At 35.6% G+C, this 21,990-nt stretch overlaps 1 protein-coding gene across 1 annotated transcript in view; it reads right to left on the bottom strand.

Moving 5' to 3' along the window:
* Window positions 1-21,990, bottom strand: part of ADGRV1 (adhesion G protein-coupled receptor V1) — a 597,511-nt gene that overhangs the window by 519,140 nt on the left and 56,381 nt on the right. Inside the window, exons 3-11 of the mRNA XM_032156840.2 lie at window positions 20,721-20,870; window positions 19,514-19,609; window positions 16,011-16,115; window positions 13,475-13,588; window positions 10,951-11,516; window positions 9,876-10,146; window positions 9,172-9,501; window positions 3,519-3,695; window positions 861-1,084 (exon numbers count right to left, since the gene is read on the bottom strand). Of these exons, the coding sequence (XP_032012731.1) occupies window positions 861-1,084; window positions 3,519-3,695; window positions 9,172-9,501; window positions 9,876-10,146; window positions 10,951-11,516; window positions 13,475-13,588; window positions 16,011-16,115; window positions 19,514-19,609; window positions 20,721-20,870 (2,033 nt within the window). The remainder of the gene's footprint in view (window positions 1-860; window positions 1,085-3,518; window positions 3,696-9,171; window positions 9,502-9,875; window positions 10,147-10,950; window positions 11,517-13,474; window positions 13,589-16,010; window positions 16,116-19,513; window positions 19,610-20,720; window positions 20,871-21,990) is intronic.

Below are 21,990 nucleotides of genomic sequence, written 5' to 3' on the forward strand. Positions count from 1 at the left end.
GAGAGATCCAGGGACTACATAAAATAACTTTTACTACATTAGTCCTGAATAATGTAACACAAAATGTCCCTTGAATTTATCTCTGAATTTCATTGTTTCTAAATATGAATTGCACAAAGCCCTCAAGTCACAGTAACCTTCTCTAATATGAATCAACTTTCATATAAAGAGACTTGCGTTGGGGATAAGACTGATTCTGATTTTTTAGAATTATTAAATCATTAAACACAGTATTTTATATATTTAGAACGGATTTTCTGAACTACTGAAAAAAAAACTCTTTCGAGAGATTGTGAAATTTTCTTAATCTAAATTACCCACTGAGAAACACTAAGTCGATTCTTATTTATTAATGAAAAGGTATGTCTTAATTTTGTGCAGTTTTTGATTCTTTAGAAAATAATCATACAATTAATGTTTAAGTTCCATGTAAAAAAGAGAATTTTATTACATGAAGATTCATGTTTTCTTTTTACTCACAAGCTCTAGTCCTCTCTTCTGTTGAACATAAAGCCAGCAGAACTGTTCGCTTAACCTAACATTTTAGATTTGCTGGTGCCTATTTTTTTAATATAACAACATATTAGCTATGTTTCATATTTATCTGATACCCTCCATAAATTCTCTCTGTAGTGCTTCTTCACAATGAAAAGCACGGTAAAAATTCACTGAAAGATGTAATTATACTCACAGTCTAATCAGAAGCCATCAACAAATAACAGAAAAGTCTGAAGGCCAGTATAACACTATTTACTTGATTTTTTTTTTACTTTATATAGAAAAAAAGAGTAAAAAAAAAATCAAAGTTATTGAAGAGAACTCAAACATAAATGATACTAAACATTACCTAAATGTCTTACCTGTCTAGAGAAAGTGTTACAGTTTCATTCATTTCCGGTATGCCATCACCTTTGATAGTAATGTTGATTGTTGTGTCACTTTGCCCAGATAAAAACAAAACAGAGCCATTAAAGGGACCTATATCATCCAGGGTCACTGCTTTTGAATTAAAGCCAGAGGGCTTCAAACTCCAGTAGACAGTAGCCTGGCCATCAGTTCCATCCCGATGTAAGGGAATGTATACCTTATAAAAAGAAAAGAACAGAACAATTTCTTCTAAAATATGTGTTCAGAAATTATATAAGCTTTGGTATTGTTATTAGTTAGTACATATATTACTGTGTGAACACATGTATTCTATATAGAGAAATGAACTATTAAATGCATTAAAACACAACCAAACAATCCTTTAAGCATGGAAATAACTTTAGATGTATTTTTATTAATTTTTGCTAATCAAATTTACATACAAAACTACCCTCATCCAAAAATGTGTCTAATCTGGGTTTGTCTTAATAAAAGACAAATATTTTAAAACCCAAAGAATTGTGAAAAACATACAGCAATCTTGCTAAAGAATAAATTTCCATTAGAGGTTCTCTGAAAATAAAATGAACTTACTATCACAATATAAACTGAAAACTAAACTCCAGTGATTAAAACTGGAAAATTATGTCATATAAAATACATCCTAAGTGATGGGGGTAAAATTTTAAAAAAAATGTCTAACCAATATGATAAATGCCATAGAAATAAAATCAGATATTTTTATCATGACTCTGGGTTACCTTAAGCAAGTTACTTAACCTCTCTGATCCTAATTTTCTCATGTGAAATAAAGCTAATGATTTCCTATTTGGCAAGTTTGTGGTGAGGATGAGGAACTGTTTAAGTAAAGTATCTAGGATGGTGCCTCTCTACAGTATAAGCTAAATAAATGGAAGCTATTATAATAATTCTGAAACAAATTATATTTGGAGGTTTCACTCAAGGGCAGTATACTTTAAAAAATATATAATAAAAGGATCACTGCATATCATGATGAAATTTTTTCAAAGGAAGAATATAAAGGAATATTTAATGCTAGATTACGCTACTCTTTTTATGCTCCTAAAAGAGGATTATCCTGTTGTATTTTTTCTTGGCCCTTTAAGCTCATCTTGGAAAAAAACAAGACATTTTCTCCATTAATCATTCTGCTACTTCAGCTAACAATGGTCATAACCTGAGACTAGTGAGCAAATATTCTTATAACAGAGGGCTGGGGCCCTGAATCACCTTGAGGGAGTGGGCATCATCCAGGCCGTATCTGGAACAAACAAAGGAAAACTCCTAGTTTTTCTGCTGTTTCCCAAAAAGGGAAGAATGCAGGTCTAAGGAGCCCAAAACTTCCTAAAAGCTAATTTTTCTTAAGGGAAAAATATGAAATGGTAAATTTACAGCTATCTAAGATAAAAGCAATCCACTCTTTAAGAGCAAACTAAATGCTTTTCCGTTTTTAGAAGAAAAGAGTGTATTCAGAAAAATATGAAAAATCAAAACCATCTTGAAAAATGAAACTTCTCTGTCCATTTATAGAAGCTAATATACAATGAAAATTGAGGTCACCATGTTTTAACATAAGGCTTTGATAACAAAAACAACTCTCCTTCTTTCTGATCTAAACCTCAACTCGGTTTAAATCAAATTTAAGTGTGGGGGACTTGGAGAAGGTCTCAGGGACAAACTATGACTCAGGAAATGGTAAGGCTGAAGGAAGAGCCATCCCTAAGAGAAAAATTCAACCACGGCATGTGTGGGTGGGGGCAAGGGTAGGGATGGGGTACTGTGCATGTGAATTTTTGGTATGTCTATATGCAAAAATTTACATATATTGTACATATAAAGTAAAAAATTCTTAAGATTTAACATTCCACAACTTTACCACTATCATCTCCATCATCAAGCATAAGGCCCAAGCTGGCCACCTCACTCCAACCCAAGCATATGGAATGCTCAGAAATGAAGTAGGTCAAGCACACCTGTGGTACCACGTCTTGGCCATTAAGAAAAAAAAAAAAAAAAAAGGTTTATAGGCCAGGCACAATGCCTCATGCCTGTAATCCCATCACTTTGGGAGGCCGAGGGAGGTGGACTACTTGAGCTCAGGAGTTGGGGACCACACTGGGCAACATGACAAAACCCCATCTTTACTAAAAATACAAAGAAAAAATAGCCAGGAGTGGTGGCACACACCTGTAGCCCCAGCTACTCATGAGGCTGAGGTGGGAGGATCTATTGAGCCCGGGGCAGAGGTTGCACTGAGCTGAGGTCACGCCACTGCACTCCAGCCTGGGCGACAGAGTAAAATAATCCTCTCTCAAAAAAAAAAAAAAGTTTATGTTTGGCTACCACTGTAGTATCTAATGTCATAGAACTATCTGAAGGCTGTCACATCAAATATCCTACACTCACTGTGAGCAACTAATTCCAATTTCATTCTATCTAATACTGTAAACAATGATGGAAAAATCACATACTTATCAGTTACCTATTTCATATGACATACTGAAGGCTTCTTGTACATGGTGAAGCTTTTTAAGATCTGTTAACCCTATATGCTAATCCTATTTTAAAAACAGTGTCTGTACATTACTTCATACTCATTAGCCCCCATCAGTAAGAAAGAGCCTACTTACCACTTCAGCAGCAAAATCTTCTGGTTCATGCAAAATAATTGGAAGATTGCTAAGAAAGCCAATTTCTCCATTTGCAATGGCTGGAGTAACCAGTAAAGAAATATTGCAGATTTCCCCAAATCTAGGGCTTATGGGTGGGATTGGAGGAATTATGTTCAACAACTCCACAGTTTCCAACTATAATAAACAAATACACAAAAAGTAATAAGAATTGATAGAATATAAATTTTTTTAAAAAAGCTTAACAGCATGGGGCAACAAAGCAAGCATAGGTAGATGTCACCAATAACTTGGCAATGTTATTCTCCTCCTCCCTCATTCACCATCCCTTTTCAATCTCCTTCCCTGGCCTCTGGAGCTTTATCTTATAATTTTATGCCCGCTCCTTAATAATCTCTGCATCTCTCCCTCTAATTCCAAATCATTATAACCAACTGCCACCAGACATCATATAAATGTCACACAAACACCTTACATATACAATATCCAAAACAGAAACCACCGTCCCTGTTGCATGCCCCTTCACTAGTATCATCACCAGTGCCACCACCTGCTTTTCCTCCTTGCCACCTACATCCAACTACCTTGACCTTAAAGCCAAATATCAGAGAGTCATCCACATCTCCTTCCTGTCTTCCACTGACCCACACTTCCAATCATCCCCATTTCCCTTCTCCTCCAGACAAAATCCAGTATCAGAAGACCACTCAGAACTCCATTTATAACTTCATGCATCTTTACATTTAAAGAACTGCAATGTATAAATACAGTGTCTCTGTAGTTACACATTTTACACATTGCTGGTTTATCATCATTTGATGCATTCCAGATTTTTACTTCCCAACAGGTCTGTAGAGCTCTTGTGGGTCTGTATCCTTTTCAGCATTTTCCCAATACATGACGTAGGCTTGACATAGACTTGAAATTGCAGCAGCTTCACAATAAATATTTGTTAATTCCTCCCTTCTACACAATCTGAGCTCTATAAGAATTCTGATAAATCACAAACATTCAACGTCTTAAATATAACTTTTCAAAACCTAACTTCTCACTGCACACAGTGCTCACTTCAGGAGTGCAGGAATAGGTAATCACTACAGGACTGCAAAAACCATAGGAATTTTAAATATTAAAATAAAATGCAACTTTTAACTTAATAAAACATGTCTCTCCCACTCTTTAAAGCCCTCTGTTAGGCTTTATAATATTGAAATGATGACACTAATTAACCACCAGTAGACTTGTGATTTAAATTGATTCTCCACACGTGGACAGGACTGGTACTGATTTCTCTCCTACTTTGCGATGGATAGTACATTTTAATGAGTAAAAGTAAATGTCTTTTTTAAATGTCACACATTTTGCTTTAAAAAATCATATACAGGAGAAAGACATGAATAATTTTGGTTTTGGTAAATATTCATTTGAAAAAAGAAAAAAATTAGATTGATCAATTTTGTCAAGTATTGACATATAGCTGAAGCCACATAAAATAAAACGTGATCTTTAGTATACTGCATTTACTTTACAATGTAGATAAAATGTAAAGATAAATAATTAAAGTCACATAACTGTCATTCTTTCTAGAGAAAAGGAATATATATATATATACACACATATATTTATTTATCTTACAAAATAGCACAAAGTTAAATAAAATACATATATTTGAATGGTATATAAATATAAGGGTGTGCATTGTTATAAGGCAAAGATATTTCTAAAATACACTGGTCATGTATGACCAAGCACATGTTCGTGAATGAACATTGTCATTGCTGTATATTCAAAAAGAGCTAAACTGATAATACTGTGTTAAGCATCAAGAAAAAAACAATATATTTTTACTCAAAACTTTCTAAAAAGAAAGAAATATGTAAGTCATATTTCCCTACACTTATCAAAAAAGTTATAGAATTAATACTAGATATAGTATTTTTGACAAATAGAAAGAAAATGTAGACAGTTATGAAATGAACTGATGGAAAAGAAAATGTTAATTGTACAGGGCTTATTTCCTAGCCTATAAGCCTTTTTTGGTCTGGGTTCCATCTGCTAAATCAAACTGCTCTATTCATTCATAAAGAATCGTTCTTTACTTTCAGATAGTCTGCCACTGGGACAGCACATTAGTAACCCCATGCTTGCCAAAAGCTGCATCTCAGACTAATGTATTTAGCTGAGAGGGTTACTAAAGAATGAGGAGCGACTAAGGAATTCTCCTTTCTTTAGTTTCATTCAACTTTGCATGCAGAGGCTGAGGCTTCCTATTCTTGAGTTGCTCATCCATTTTGTACTATGCAAACTACACAACCCTCTTATTCCAACCAGCCTTCCAGAACCTACAGCTGTTTTGAACCTCAATGACTTGTGTCAGTGACTAATAATGCCTTGTTCACCCTAAGCAAGTGTTAAATTAACTGCACTGTAAGACCTTTGTTTTTTAACTAAATAGATACATAAAGAATTGAGTCTGAAATTAGTGGTGCAACTTTCTAACCCAGGATCACCAAAAATCAGATATTAATTACATCCTTCTTCAACTTTTTTCTTAGTTTTCAAGTGTCATCAAAAATTAATTCTGTCATGTTTATATAGAATGCTGAAGCAGAGTAGTTAGGATAATATCTGACTTGTACAAAGTTCCTAATAAGGATGTATTTATACAAGAATTCTCTGCAGCTACTTGGATAGAAATATTGGACCTTTTCAAAAGATTAAAAGTTTAACATAGAGGATACTGATATTGGTACAGATTTTTTTACGTATTAGCATAGTTTTTACTGTCTTTACCCACAGTAAAAACTAGTTTTGAGGCATTATGAGAAAAGAAATTAGAAAGCTAAAATGATAACAAAAACGTTCTCTGTAACTCCAAAACAACATTTCTGCATCGTCAATTCTCAAACTGCGACTACTTCACATAAGCCAGAATGCCCAGGCTTCCATGAAAGCAAAAGCAACTGTGTAAAATCTCTGCCTCATTCTACTTGTTTTAATAATCTGGTTCTTGCATGAGTTGTAGATTATGCAAGACTGGAGACAAACAGATTTTTTGGAGTAAGACCAAAAAATCCCAAAAAAAGCCCTTAAACATATACTTATGAGAATGTTCTGAAACCCTGAAACCTGAGGACACTGACGGCAGAGAAGACAAACAAGTGCTAATGTCAAAAAAATTCCATTAAATTCTGAAACTCAACAAATTGTATCCCACACAGTCTTGAAACTTGAGAAATGCTACTCTAAGTGTGAACTGGTAAAATCAATATGCATTTCCATATTAATAAAATCAATTTTTAAAAGCAAACAAATTATGTCATGTTTTTGTATAAAGTCAGAGGTTTTGTTTGTTTTTGTTTTTAATTTCTAAATATAGCTCTAAATGTGTTCTGGTGGCAGCATTCTAGTTATTTTAACTTAATGCTCACAAGCGCCCAAGTCATGTGCGTGGCCATTTGCAGTATTTCACTTCACAGATCCAGACTCCCTGGCATCCACAAGCCACAGGACAAACCAGACACAATTGTGAATAGAGCCGTGTTCCCTATCTTTCCACTCCAAGAAAAATCCAAGGGTCCTCCAGAGAGTGACTTATCCTCAAAGGCAGAAGCACGCATCACATGAAAATTTTCCCACTTGGAGGAGATGCAAGAAAACACAAATTAATAATAATAAAGATGAAGATCAGGATCTACTGCCATTAGAGTAGGGCTCTGGGGAAGACAGCAAATGCCTCCCTCTGTGTAGGTATATTACAAAAAGGTGTCGCCTACATACTGACAAATCCTACATCCCCGTAACAGGTCACCCACTAAGCCCCTTGGACAAGAGTTCTCGAAAAATGCACTAACAGCACAAATATGCCTGGAGGCTCAGCTTAAAAAAAGGCGGGAGTCTTCAGAATGAAAACGGTCACCCTACCAAGTGCTGACAGTCTTACAAAATTCAGAACACCGAGGAACAGTTGTAAAAAGCTTTCAGAGACAAAGATCGAGTTATCTAAAAGATAAATCATTTCCTTCCCTTCAAATTTCTCATCTGCAACTCTGGAAGCTTAACGACAATACCTTTCAAGTTCTGAAGAAGGAATTATTTTAATCTAGAAATTTCTACCAAGCCAAACTATCAATATGAGTATAAAATTTCACATTTCAGGTGCTCAAAGACTCAAAAAGTTTACCTTACATATATACTTTCAGCACATGTGTTTGAGGGTAGATATACTACAACAAAACTATAGCATAATCCCAAAAGAGAAAGGCAACAGATCAAAAAAATTCAGTTCAGTAAAAAAATCCCAGACAACAGATGTGAAACAAGCATAGAAAGCAGTTAGTTTAGCTAAACTCAACATTCAACACGCACAGGAAGACGGCAGCAAGATCTCAATAACGTAGTGAAGATAACATATAGAAAAGGGACAATCAGAAACTCCAGAGAAAGGAATAATAAATCCATTATAAAACAAAATCAAGGCAAAATATGAAACATATTTAAATGTAGCATGATTCAAAGAAATTAGTGAAATAGAATATTTCATCTGCTATATACTTCAGTTGGCAAAATGTATGGCAACCTAAGATTTTAGCTCTTTCCTTGTCAGTCCATCCACACTACCTGATTCTGTATTTGACTTACATAATTTAATAAGCACCCTTTATTGATTTTGAATTTTAAGTATCAAGCAATCAACACATGGAAAACAACAGTATCATAAATGAGTGCAGATATTTTACACTTTGGCCATAAAAATAATATTTTGGTTAACAGAAGAAATGAAATGTATAAAATGGAAGGATACGTTATGGGGGCTTTACTAAACAGCTGAAGGTCCAGAGAGTCTACCTAGACAAAGAAATTGATTTTTGAGTATATTAAAAGTATTTATAAAATTTTTCTTGGGCCAGGCGTGGTGGCTTACAGCTGTAATCACAGCACTTTAGGAGGCCCAGGCGCATGGATCATCTGAGGTCAGGAGTTTAAGACCAGCCTGGCCAAAATGACAAAACCCCTGCTCTACTAAAAATACAAAAATTAGCCAGGCATGGTGGCAGGCTCCCAGCTACTCGGGAGGCTGAGGCAGGAGAATCACTTGAACCTGGGACGTGGAGGATGCAGTGAACTGAGATTGAGCCACTGCACTCCAGCCTGGGTGACAGAGTGAGACCCTGTCTCAAAAAAAAAAGGAAAAAAAATTCTCATATTGCTGTGTTTCTGAAATATTTTCCTTGCAACATTAATTATGAAAACATACTTATCCTACAAATCCTATTCCTATGTCATATTTTCCCAAATCAATTCCAAGCATGGTTAGCCTCTCTTTCTCTCGCCCTCCCCTGTAATAGTTTGTAAGTTACTCTACTATGTTATCCATGACAGTCTGACTTACATGACTGGCATTTCACGTCTGGTGTACTTTTAATGTCACCTAATTAAAATATTAACTTTGGTAAAAATTCTTGTCTTATTTATACTTATATACCTTAGGAGCAGGCATAATCTCTCTTCCGACTACCTAAATAACTTTTAGTAACAAAATATAAATGACAGCGAAATAACAAGGTCAAAATAATGTTTAGTTAATTCTTTCACACAGATTAGTACACTTGAAGGTTAACCAAAATTACGATTATTTTAATCATAAAAGTACCTGTACTAGAAAGTGAGCTCCATTTTGAAGGAATGCATCATTTCTTATTGGTAATTTTGTAGTGACTTGAGTTTTTTGCTCTGGAAAAATGAGGTCATTTCTCCTCGATATATTTAAGATGCCTTCTTTTGCTTGCAAGGGATCCACAGCTCCAGCAGGAATGTAAAGTACAGAATACAGCAGCCTCACATCTCCTTCAGTCCCTCCTAGTCTTGTAAAACTCAAGGATAAGTATCGTTCACCTGGGCTGCTTTCAATCTTCTGGTTTTCCATAGGAAAAAATGTTATTAGGCCATAGACATCATCACTATCCTGAATGTAGAACAAAAGCTGCAGATAAAGGAATAAAATATTAAAGTACAGAATTCTCACATCTGAGATTATCAAACTCTGTATTTTCCATGTTATTCTAATTTTAATATTTATTACTATTTTATGTCTAAAAATGATGACTTCTTGTACATAATAGAGCAAAAAATGAACCAAAAACAGATTTGGAAATGTTCCTAAGTCACAGTTCGTGGAATTTTTTAGAGGGTAAAATATTTTCAGAAGGAATACTGAGTAAGAAAACTATCATTTCCAAAGCCAGTGTTTTTCCTGTCCCTTCAAACGAAACATAAAGTTGATGTGTATGATCAAATTCTTTGGTTCTTCTACAGCACAGAAATATTAACAGGCATAAAGCATAACAAGGGTTATACCTCCGCTGGCTCGCTCACTTCTGCACCTCCTCGTATTGTATGAGGCAGAATTTGAAGTAGATAAGCTTCTGCCTCTTCTGGAAGATCATCATCAACCACAGTAAGAGGAATTGTTGCCAACATCTGCCCTTGTGCAAAATGGAGAATTCCAGAGCTTGGTCTGATATCTGCTGTTACTGGTGAGGGATCACTGCTGTTCCGTGTCAACACCCAATTCACAGAGACATTCCCATGGGTTCCTCCATTTCTAACCACTGTGATTTCTTCAAATCTTAAATGTGTTAAAATAAATACATATTGTCACATAGTACACTTTATTTCCCTTAGATAAGCTTTCCCAATGTCAAGTTGTCCATTAGACACTGATAAAAACAGAATTTATATAACAAAAAAAACTGATTTGTTATTTTTGTTTGAGACTGGGTCACACTCCGTTGCCCAAGCCGAAGTGCAGTGGCGTGATCAGAGCTCACTACAACTTCATGGACTCAGGCAATCCTCCTGCATCAGCCTCCCAAGTATCTGGGACTTCAGGTGGACACCACCACACTCAGCTAATCTTTTTATTTTATTTTATTTTATTTTATTTTATTTTATTTTATTTTATTTTATTTTATTTTATTTTATTTTATGGACAGGGGTCTCACTTTGTTGTCCAGGCTGGTCTCGAACACCTGGCCTCAGACAATCCTCCCCCTAAGCCCGCCAAAGTGCTGGGATTACAGGTGTGAGTCACCATGCCTGGTGGAAAAAAGTATTTTTAATATGAAAGTGTAGATCTGTGAATGTGTCCTAGGGAACTACTATACTATGAATCATTTGCATAATTAAATCACACTCCAAATAAAAAAGAAAACAGTGAAGCCATGGTAGAAAAAATGACACATATTCTTTTGTGTGTGTGTGTGTGTGTGTGTGTGTGTGTGTGTGTGTCTTTTTTTGAGTTTGTCATGAAACTTTGTGGGAAAAAATGACACATATTCTAACAGTTCATTGTTGTGTCCAACACCACAAAACTTAAATCTGGAATAATATAATAAAATAATGGTAGCAATATATTTAAAATAAATCATACCTTGATATTCTATCTTCATCAATTATAACTGTCCTTTCAAACAAAACACTGCTGAATGAAAGGACTCCGTAAGGTTTATCATTTGGCTTAATGGTGACTTGTACAACAGAAGGGCTTATTACAACAGCATCTCCCTGTAAGGTATCTTTTAGCAAGATAACGTAGAACGATTCAGCAATCTCTGGTATGGTGTCATCAACTATTTGAAATTTCAAGTGAGATTCATGAATAAAAGGTGGAAAAGCAACAGTTGTGTTTGGCTGAAGATCAATGAAGTCCAGATTTTGCTGGGCATGTGCTGTGGAATTCCCAGTTGTGACAGCATAACTGATTGAAACCTCATATTCATCAGATCCAATCAGATTTCCATTGTTATCCTTTCCACGAACTACTGGAATTATGAGTATGTGGTCTTCCTCAGGAACCAAATAAATACTCTGAAGGAATCTCACGGGACTATCATTTTTCTTAATGATGATCTCAACGGAATTCTTAGAGATGTTAATCTCAGCTCCTCCTTCTACACTTTTCAGTTGAATTAAAAATATTTCATCATTTTCTGGTACCTGTTAAAGGAATACAAACAGAGGCAAAACATCAACAGCCAAAACACCTGCAAAGAAACTAAAGTGTAACAAGTCATCATGTTTCAATACAATTACATAGAAATAAAAATTCTTTAACTGAGGGAGCAAATAGGCTTGTTTAGTCTCCAATTAATAAAATATTTTCCACAGGTAAATAATGTATTTTAGACAGGAAAATAAAAAGTAAGGAAGCAATAGTACAAGTAATGAAGTCCAGGTATAATGTCTTTCAACCTTAATTGGTCCTTAGATAACTCCAAAGATTAAACGGTAAAAAACTATCATATATTTCTATCAGTTTTATCAGTTTGATATGCTTAGAAGTAGTACTGAAAGTCTAATAATACCTAAGAATTTGGAAAGTACGTTAAACATTACATAAAAATTGTTAGTTTCCCTTGTGAATTATTCTTGCTTTTCTCCAAATCATTGTTAATTCAGGAGTTAAACATGTGACACCAATATATGCTTTTCAAGATACATATCATGCCTCCCTGGAGAAAAATCTGTAAGAGTAACTACTAGGAAAAATGTTGATACTGTTAAAGTGCAATTTTTGCTTTTCATTTTTTTCTTTCTTTTTTTTTTCCTTTTATTTATGCTGCTGCAGAGAAATCTTGGGGTTAATCTCCACTGTGCTGTGTGAGCTTTTCATTCACCATAAACTCTATTTTAGAAATAAAAGTGAAAAAAATGCATGCTTTTACCTCCATCACCAGCAATATAAACAGCAAAGCTATTTATCTTAAAAATAAAATGTTATGATTCGGTTGATCTTTCAAATTTACAATCAAAAAGTATAATTAATCATCTCCCCAAATTATAGCCCATTCAATGCTCTGAGATCTTAAAACAAAAAGTTTTTTTTGCTTGCTTCCAGAACCAGAGGAACTGGAGATATCAATGCTTCCAAATAGTTCATTTTTTTCAAGAGAAAAATTCTTTTCTAATAATGTCTTCTAATACTCTAATACATTTTTTCCCTTCTCTTGAGTTTTCTTGTGATTTAGTTTCAGAATTTTTGTAGGAGGGTAGAGGGAGGGTTACAAATTCCCAGCTATTCTCTTTTTGTTTTCTTTTCTGGCAAAACTTAGTTTCTTTTGTAAAAAGCCATGTTTTCTCTTGTTTAGCTCATGTGGGGGACATCCTTGCACATTATTGTTGATTCATACTTTTCTTAGCAATTAAGCTAGCTGTATCATGTATTGCTATCCTTGCTAGTTTCAATGTGAAATATAAAAATAATAAAAAGCTTCCCATAAATGTGAACATTAAAAATATCCAAACAAGCTAGGAGCGGTGGCTCACGCCTGTAATCCCAGCACTTTGGGAGGCCGAGGCAGGCGGATCACGAGGTCAGGAGATCGAGACCACGGTGAAACACCGTCTCTACTAAAAATACAAAAAAATTAGCCGGGCGTGGTGGCGGGCGCCTGTAGTCCCAGCTACTCGGAGAGGCTGAGGCAGGAGAATGGCGTGAATCCGGCAGGCGGAGCTTGCAGTGAGCCGAGATTGAGTCACTGCACTCCAGCCTGGGTGAAAAAGCGAGACTCCGTCTCAAAAAAAAAAAAAAAAAAATCCAAACAAAAGAATACCAACTGCAGTAGATTTTTTCTTTGCTTTTATGGTAAAATATTTATTCTAGGTTAGTACTGTTCTCGCTCAAAATTGAAAGCACTAACAAAAATTGATTACCAGGGTATACAAAATGCTTAAATATTTGTATGATGTATGGTTGCCAGTTATATTCAGATTCATCAGCTTTTAGATGTGCAATTTAATGTTAATTAAGTAAGATAAATAATAATAAGATGTATTCCAAAACAGTCAGCTATTTATAGCTGAGGTATGACTGGCCACAATACACTAAGTTTATACAGGACTGTGTCCTGCAACACAGAATCCTTGTCCCATTTGGGTATGTAACATTAGCCAACCTCATCATCGAGTACTGTCAAGTTATAAATTACTGTTGCTCTGCCAGGGAGAAAGGTGATATTTCCTTTAACTGGACTCAAATCTTCATCAGGGGGATTTGGGCCACCCTCTACCTGCAAAGAAACACAAAATGCCATCAATAAATGCAAAATACTTCACAAGATTGAGAAAGCATCATTGTGATGTCAGCTGACAAAAATCTGAAGTTTAAAGATGTTCTGCAAGAATTACACTAACCCATACATCATTCTGCCCTTCAAATTAATAGGTCCTATAACGTAATTATAGATAATGACTATAATTGCATTAAACTATGTGGTTTCTACGAGCTGTTTTTTCTCAACCATTATGTTAAACCTGAGGGGAAAAAAAAAAACTCTATAAATATTTCTTCTTGGAAGAGAGGGTATTCAAGATTAGTAAATTCCCTCAAGTAATACCAGTATTTTCCACTTCATAAGCTGGATGTGAAGATGTGAAGAATAAATAAAATCATTCATTTAAAAAAGCATTTGTTGAGTACTCCATGCCGCATCTTTTTTAGGTACTAAAGATTTAGCAGTGAACACAGCAAATTCCCCTCCATATAGACCTGACATTTAAAGGAAGGGAATAAATGATAAATAAATGAATGGGTATGCATTAGATGATACTAAGTATCATAGAGAAAAAATTAAGAATAGCATGAGAGAGATCAAGTGCCAGGGAGGGGTGCTATATGTATGCAGTAATAATCAATATAAAGCACTTACAACAGTATATGGCAATATTAAGCACTCCAAAAATGTTACTTATAATTATTTAAACAAAAAACAGGCTACAAACCTGATAAAATAACTTTAGACATCCATAGATAAGTTGAAAACACTCTAATCTGGATGATTTATCCTTTCTACAGCCAATTATTTTCTAATTTTTCCAATATTTATCAGAAAAATTTTCAAAAATTTATTGTCTAAATGCATAATCCTAAGTACCTGAAAAATTGTGTAACACTTCCAGTGTAGAACTTGCAAGACTACTGCATATTTAGTTAGCGTTTACTATGTTTTTCATGCATTATTGTCTTCTGCTATTCTATGTTCTGTGTAGTTAACATAACTACCATATGGTGTGGACACCCACAAGCATGAACACAACTCTTCTATGCTTCCATAGAATTGTGTTAAATAATTACAAGTTTCTATTTTATTGATATTACAATTAAAAATTAGGAAATAAACTGGTATCTGAAATTGCTAACACTCAATGTTTGAAAATAGTATATGATCATGTTATGGATCCTAAAAAACACAAAAATTAGTTGAAGATTTAAATGTGTATCTCATAGAACAGCAATGTGGTGACACAATGATTGGCACATGGTCAGTAAGCAATCAAATACAATGATTAGAGCTAGCCCCTGAAAAATACACCTCACCTACAGCTTATCATATTCATGCCACATCGTGTAACATTTATGGATTCCCATGGTGGAGTGCAATGGCTACAAACACCATCCATCTGGTGTATTGAAAAAAAATGGGGGGCAGGGGGAAGGCATGGTGGCTAATGACTATAATCCCAGCTCTTTGGGAGGCTGAAGAGGGAGGATCATTTGTGCTCAGGAGTTCAAAACCAGCCTGGGCAACATAATGCGACTTCATCTCTACAAAAAACATTAAAACTGGCGTGGTGATGCACCTGTACTCCCAGCTATTCAGAAGGCTGATGCAGGAGGACTGCAGGAGCCCAGGAGGCTGAGGCTGCAGTGAGCCATGATTGTGCCACTGTACTCCAGCCTGGGCATCAGAGTAAGATCCTGTCTCAAAAAAAATAAAATAAAACAAAATAGAGAAAGACAACATATTAAATAATTTTATGTAAACCTGAGTAATCCATGGGTATTTTAAATTTTCCTACTGTTGAAAACATTTATCATAGAAGTTCTATGAATTTTATAGAATTAACATTATTCTATCCTATGATTTATTTTTCCCACATATCTAAAATGTTACTTGTATTTCATGTAAGCATTGTATACACAAGCAGCAAGGAAAACATTTTTATATTAATCATGAAATGTATCAGATCAGAAAAGTATTCATCTTTATTTTAATTATATTGTGTCATGTTTATTATACAAGGAACTTTGATTTTCAAAATTGCAGCCATCTGGTATGAACTCCAGTGTTCTCATTTAAAGTGATTTCAGGGCCGGGTGCGGTGGCTCACGCCTGTAACCCCAGCACTTTGGGAGGCCAAGGCGGGCGGATCACCTGAGGCCAAGAGTTCAAGACCAGCCTGGCCAACATGGTGACAATCTGTCTCTACTAAAAATACAAAAATTAGCCAGGCATGGTGGCATGTGCCTGTAATCCCAGCTACTCGGGACTCTGAGGCAAGAGAATCACTGGAACCTGGGAGGCAGAGGTTGCATTGAGCTGAGATCGCACCACTGCACTCCAGCTTGGGCAACAGAGCAAGACTCTGTCTCAAACAAATAAATAAATAAATAAATAAAAATAAAATAAAATGACTTCAGAGTAAACTTACCTCAAAAGTCACCATGACCATTCCATAGGTTCCCTTTTCCCTGATGAGAGTAAGAGGCACAGACTCATTTCTGCCCTTGGGCTCACTCACTGCGACTGAGGGAAGCTATTGAGGAGAGCAAGCACAGATGATCAGGAGCTGAGCAATCAGAGGTATGAGGTGGTAAAAACTATTACCTCAGAAACGCTCAATTTCCACAGACAAATCAATCCACACTGTATGATAAGAATGTGATATTTCCTAGCATCAGTGAACTATAGCTTTAAAATGCTGAAAAAGTTAAAAAGAATAGTGTAAAGGGAACAATAAAAACTAGTCAGGCAAAAGATGTGGTTTCTTGTCCTGGTTCTACCATCAACTACCTGTTCTGCTGAGGAATTTAAAGGGTTTTTAGATGAAAGGTGACAAACTCAAATGCTCACAGGGGCCCAGTCACAAACATGAATTAAGCCTCCAGACCAAGGCAGCAGGTCACTGGGACCACCACTTGGCCTTGTCCACAACCACTCTCTCCACATCAGCCAGTTTGTCAGTGAAAAGCAGACACTGCTAATAACTTTCAGGACAGGATCTCTGCAGGAGGTGAAAGCAAGGACTTCAGAAGAAATATGCTGGTTCAGCTGGTGGAAACTCAGGGTAGGAGAGGAGGAACACGGACACAGCCAAGTACACACAGGCTACAGAAGCAGTTGCCAGCTCTCAGGGTGACAGCAAAACTCAGTAGCCCCATCCTAACTGGGGTGAGGAATGTCCGTCTTGAAGGGTTGTGATGAGGTTTCAACACGATAGTTCACATCAATTGCTTATCCTAGTACCTGACATATACTGAGGGCTCAGTAAATGTTGCTATTATTATCATCATCATCAATGTCATCTTCACTACCAACATAATCATCCTCAGGGCTGGAAACCAAAGCCAGCCTATTGAGCACCACCGTGAGCTCAATGGTCATTTAGTTTAATTTTAAGGATGTCAGAGGCTGTCTGGCAGCACTGAGACCCCCACCAGTCAGGGACCTGGGACCCATGCCAGAAACTAGGATTCATTCCCAGAGGCTAAGATGTATAATGTCAATAACAACAACGACAACAGAAACCTTTAAAGAAATCAGTATGAGGTCAGAGGTGATACACAGGGAGTAAGTGTAGCAGGAAAGCCATATGGAGAGAAATTAAGCAATTAAGGGAGCCTGCTTCATCATTAACAATTCTTTATCATTCAAATAAAAGAGATGGTTGATTAATTAATGTCTGTAAATGACAGTATAATGGAGGTTACCGAATTTCTACTAAACTGAGGTTGGCCAAATACCCGTTTTAACAAAGATACTGCACTATGAAGATCATATTTACCTATAGCCCACTTCTTTCAAAGATAACTTAAGGTACCAAGAAAATGACATACAATACAACCAATTGTAGTAGCAATCTAAAAATAAATGAAAAGCTGGGAAGTATTGCAATGTGTTTTATTAATTATAATTAGTAATGTGATTCAAAGAGACACCAAGTCAGGAATGTTACTGGAGTCTAAAATTTAGTGACCAGATTCAGTTGTATTGGAGATAAACTTGGTTTTAAGAGCTGGAAACAATTTATCTCAAGAAGAGCCCTATTTTGTGTATTTGTTTCTAAAGATAAAATTCTCTGATCATAGGATTGGCCACAGCCACAGGAATTCAGTTAAGGAACAGAAAATACACTATTGAGCAAAGGTGAGTGAAATGAAATGAAGTTTCAATCTTCAGAAAATATTAATTAATGGGAAAACCTAAGAGTTGGGATGACTACAGAATTTTGAAGAGATGTAATACCTGCTATTCAATTTAAGTTCATAGTAAGTTTTTTTAAAGTAACTGGCTAGCCATATGTAGAAAGCTGAAACTGGATCCCTTCCTTACACCTGATACAAAAATTAATTCAAGATGGATTAAAGACTTACATGTTAGACTTAAAACCATAAAAACCCTAGAAGAAAACCTAGGCAATACCATTCAGGACATAGGCATGGGCAAGGACTTCATGTCTAAAACACCAAAAGCAATGGCAACAAAAGCCAAAATTGACAAATGGGATCTAATTAAACTAAAGAGCTTCTGCACAGCAAAAGAAACTACCATCAGAGTGAACAGGCAACCTACACAATGGGAGAAAATTTTTGCAACCTACTCATCTGACAAAGGGCTAATATCCAGAATCTACAATGAACTCCAACAAATTTACAAGAAAAAAACAAACAACCCCATCAAAAAGTGGGCAAAGGATATGAACAGACACTTCTCAAAAGAAGACATTTATGCAACCAAAAAACACATGAAAAAATGCTCATCATCACTGGCCATCAGAGAAATGCAAATTAAAACCACAATGAGATACCATCTCACACCAGTTAGAATGGCCATCATTAACAAGTCAGGAAACAACAGGTGCTGGAGAGGATGTGGAGAAATAGGAACACTTTTACACTGTTGGTGGGACTGTAAACTAGTTCAACCATTGTGGAAGTCAGTGTGGCGATTCCTCAGGGATCTAGAACTAGAAATACCATTTGACCCAGCCATCCCATTACTGGGTATATACCCAAAGGATTATAAATCATGCTGCTATAAAGACACATGCACATGTATGTTTATTGTGGCACTATTCACAATAGCAAAGCCTTGGAACCAACCCAAATGTCCCACAATGATAGACTGGATTAAGAAAATGTGGCACATATACACCATGGAATACTATGCAGCCATAAAAAATGATGAGCTCATGTCCTTTGTATGGACACGGATGAAGCTGGAAACCATCATTCTCAGCAAACTATCACAAGGACAAAAAACCAAACACCGCATGTTCTCACTCATAGGTGGGAATTGAACAGTGAGAACACATGGACACAGGAAGGGGAACATCACACACCAGGGTCTGTTGTGGGGTGAGGGGAGCGGGGAGGGATAGCATTAGGAGGTATACCTAATGCTAAATGACGAGTTAATGGGTGCAGCACACCAACATGGCACATGTATACATATGTAACAAACCTGCACGTTGTGCACATGTACCCTAAAACTTAAAGTATAATAATAATAATTTAAAAAAAAGAAAAGTATTCTTTCAATATGCTTTCTCATCTCCCATCAACTCCAAACTTTCAGAAGAGTCTGACAAACAAACAACTTTCTTTAGGTGACATTTGGAGAAATCAGGAAAAAGCAATGGGTGGTATATCTGAGTTAAAGACAGAAGAGGTAACAAAGGAGTCAGGTGGAACAATCAGCAGAAAGAGATTAGGACAAAAGATGACCACGGTCATACAAGCTTCCTCAATTCACAAACATCTTAGGTAGAACAAATGAATGGTCTACAGAATGTGAAACAGGGACAAAGTTACAGCAAATTCTATTTAAATATCAAAACACAGCATGATACTAGCTAACATAATGAAAACTAATTTTTAAAATTTAATAAACTATTATCTAGCAACCACAAGTATCATCAAATTATGTCCATACCATATTAAATGAAATAATTCCAAATGCATTGTCATTTGATAATATTGTCACAGTAACAGTCCTTGGCCATCCGAGCTTCACATTTGCTGAAGGTTTCTAAAATAAAATCCCAAAAATAAAATAATAAGTTAAATATTTACTTTTATAGAATTTGTCAAGTAGTTATTCAGAATATAATAAAAATACATATGTAATCTGAATGCACAGATTAAGTAAACATTCCAATTACATCAATATGGTTAAGAAGTTCCAAATGAAAAATTTTCAAAAAAGTTTTGAAAACCAGTAGTCACTGACTCTTAATAATGTATGATAGTATAATTATAAATAATCACTGGCTAGTAATACTATATTATAAATTAGTTATAATTACTATGTTATCACTAATATAACAGAATTAAGTACACAGTACAAAATTCTATTCAATGTAATTTTTCCTATGCTATTGAAGGTACTGGAACTTTAGAATTAGTTATTCTATGAATCACAGAACCAAACTGAAGATAAAACATTAAAACTATGTTTATAAAATGAAGAGTTTTCTGTAACATTTGTACTGATATTCAACAGCAGCAAAAAGTGTATTTTTTAAAGAATGATTTAAAAGAGCAAAACGTAACTGCTTCAAGTGTCATTTTCACAAACATTTTAATGGTAGTGACACAATTATTCAAAAAAAAATTCTTAATGCTCTTTAGAAAAAACAACCAGAATGGTGTTAGCGAGTCATTGCCTCAACCTAATAAACCAAGCCATAAAGTTCAATTAAACGTAAGGCTATTCAGGTTTTTTCCCCAGCAGTACTCTGAATTTAAGTCACAGGGACCTCCCACTTCCATGCCCGCTTTTTGTATCCTTGTCCTTTGAACTCAGAAGTCACAGTCATTCTTTGCACATTTGGTAGCAGGGAAGGAATAAAAGAAAAAAGGGCCAAAGGGAAGGCAAAGTTTTCTGGAGTAACTGTCATGGCAATTCCCGAGTAAGCTGAATGGATCCAAAAACTAGCTGCAGAGTTTCTGAACAAGATCAAGGAACAACCAGATTGTGGAAGCGCTGAAGAGGTTGTCAGTTCTGGATTCTATGAATACCACCACCAGTTATCTGAATTGGCTCATCTCTAGATAGATAGATTGTCAAGCACTAAAAGATTTTTATAAGTTTTATAAGTCCTCCTTATAATTTTTATAAGGACGAAACATGGACTTACTTGTAATGTTAAGTGAAAAATAAAAGTTTCATCAGGCTCTGGTAAGTCATCATCACATACTGCTATGTACACGGTTCTGTTTGTTTCTCCAGCAGGTATAAAAGCTGCAGCATATGTGTCAAAAAAGTCACCAGCGTCCTCTCCATACAGCTATCAAAAGCAAAATATAGATCATTCTTATTTAACACAGTATTAGGACAAGTAAAACTGATGTTAATTACAGTAATCAAGAGAAAAAGCATAAATCAAGTGACATGTTTATAGATAGGGTGTACAAAAACAAAAATCATAAATATTTAACAACTGGAAAAACTTATCTTCAGAAATCAACAAATGATTCCAGGCCAGGCACAGTGGCTCACTACTGTAATCCCAGCACTTTGGGAGGCCGAGGCAAGCGGATCACGAGGTCAGGAGTTCGAAACCAGCCTGGCCAATATGGTGAAACCTTGTCTCTAATAAAAATACAAAAATTAGCTGGGCATGGTGGTGTGTGTCTGTAGTCCCAGCTACTCGGGAGGCTGAGGCAGAAGAATCGCTCGAACTGGGGAGGTGGAGGTTATGGTGAGCCGAGATCACACCACTGCACTCCAGCCTGGACGACAGTGCAAGACTCTGCCACAAAAAAAAAAAAAGAAAGAAAGAAAAAGAAAAAAGAAATGATTCTAAACAAAATCATTTGTTCATGCTGTGAAACAAAAACAAATATTACACAGAAAAAGAATTATATAGGAAAGCAATGATGTAATTTTTTTCTCTGCTCTTGATTAATCTGGAGTAGACAACAGCAAACCTAACAAGACAAATTATAGCTAAAATTCTCAAAAAATGTTGCATATATGCACAGCTACACAACAGAATATTATTCAGCCATCAAAAAGACTGAAATCCTTTTAACTGCAGAAACATGGATGTAACAGGAGGTCATTATGTTAAGTGAAATAAGCCAGGTGCTGAAAGAGATATCTCATGTTCTCATCCACATGTTCCTACCCAGCTAAAAAATGTGGACCTGATGGAGGTAGAGAGTAGAATGGTGGTTACCAGAGGCTGAGAAGGGAAGAGGTTAATGAAGAGAAGCTGGTTAAGGAGTACAAAAACAGAAGGAATGGGTTCTAGTATTCAATAGTACAGTAGGAAAATTATAGTTAACATTAATTTATTGTATATATCAAAATAGCTAGAAGAGAGGAATTATAATGCTTCCAACACAAAGAAAAGATTAATGTTTGAAGTAAGGGATGTCCCAATTCCCCTAATTTGATCATTA

This window comes from Hylobates moloch, unplaced genomic scaffold (assembly GCF_009828535.3).
Source record: "Hylobates moloch isolate HMO894 unplaced genomic scaffold, HMol_V3 SCAFFOLD_6, whole genome shotgun sequence".
NCBI lineage: Eukaryota > Metazoa > Chordata > Mammalia > Primates > Hylobatidae > Hylobates > Hylobates moloch.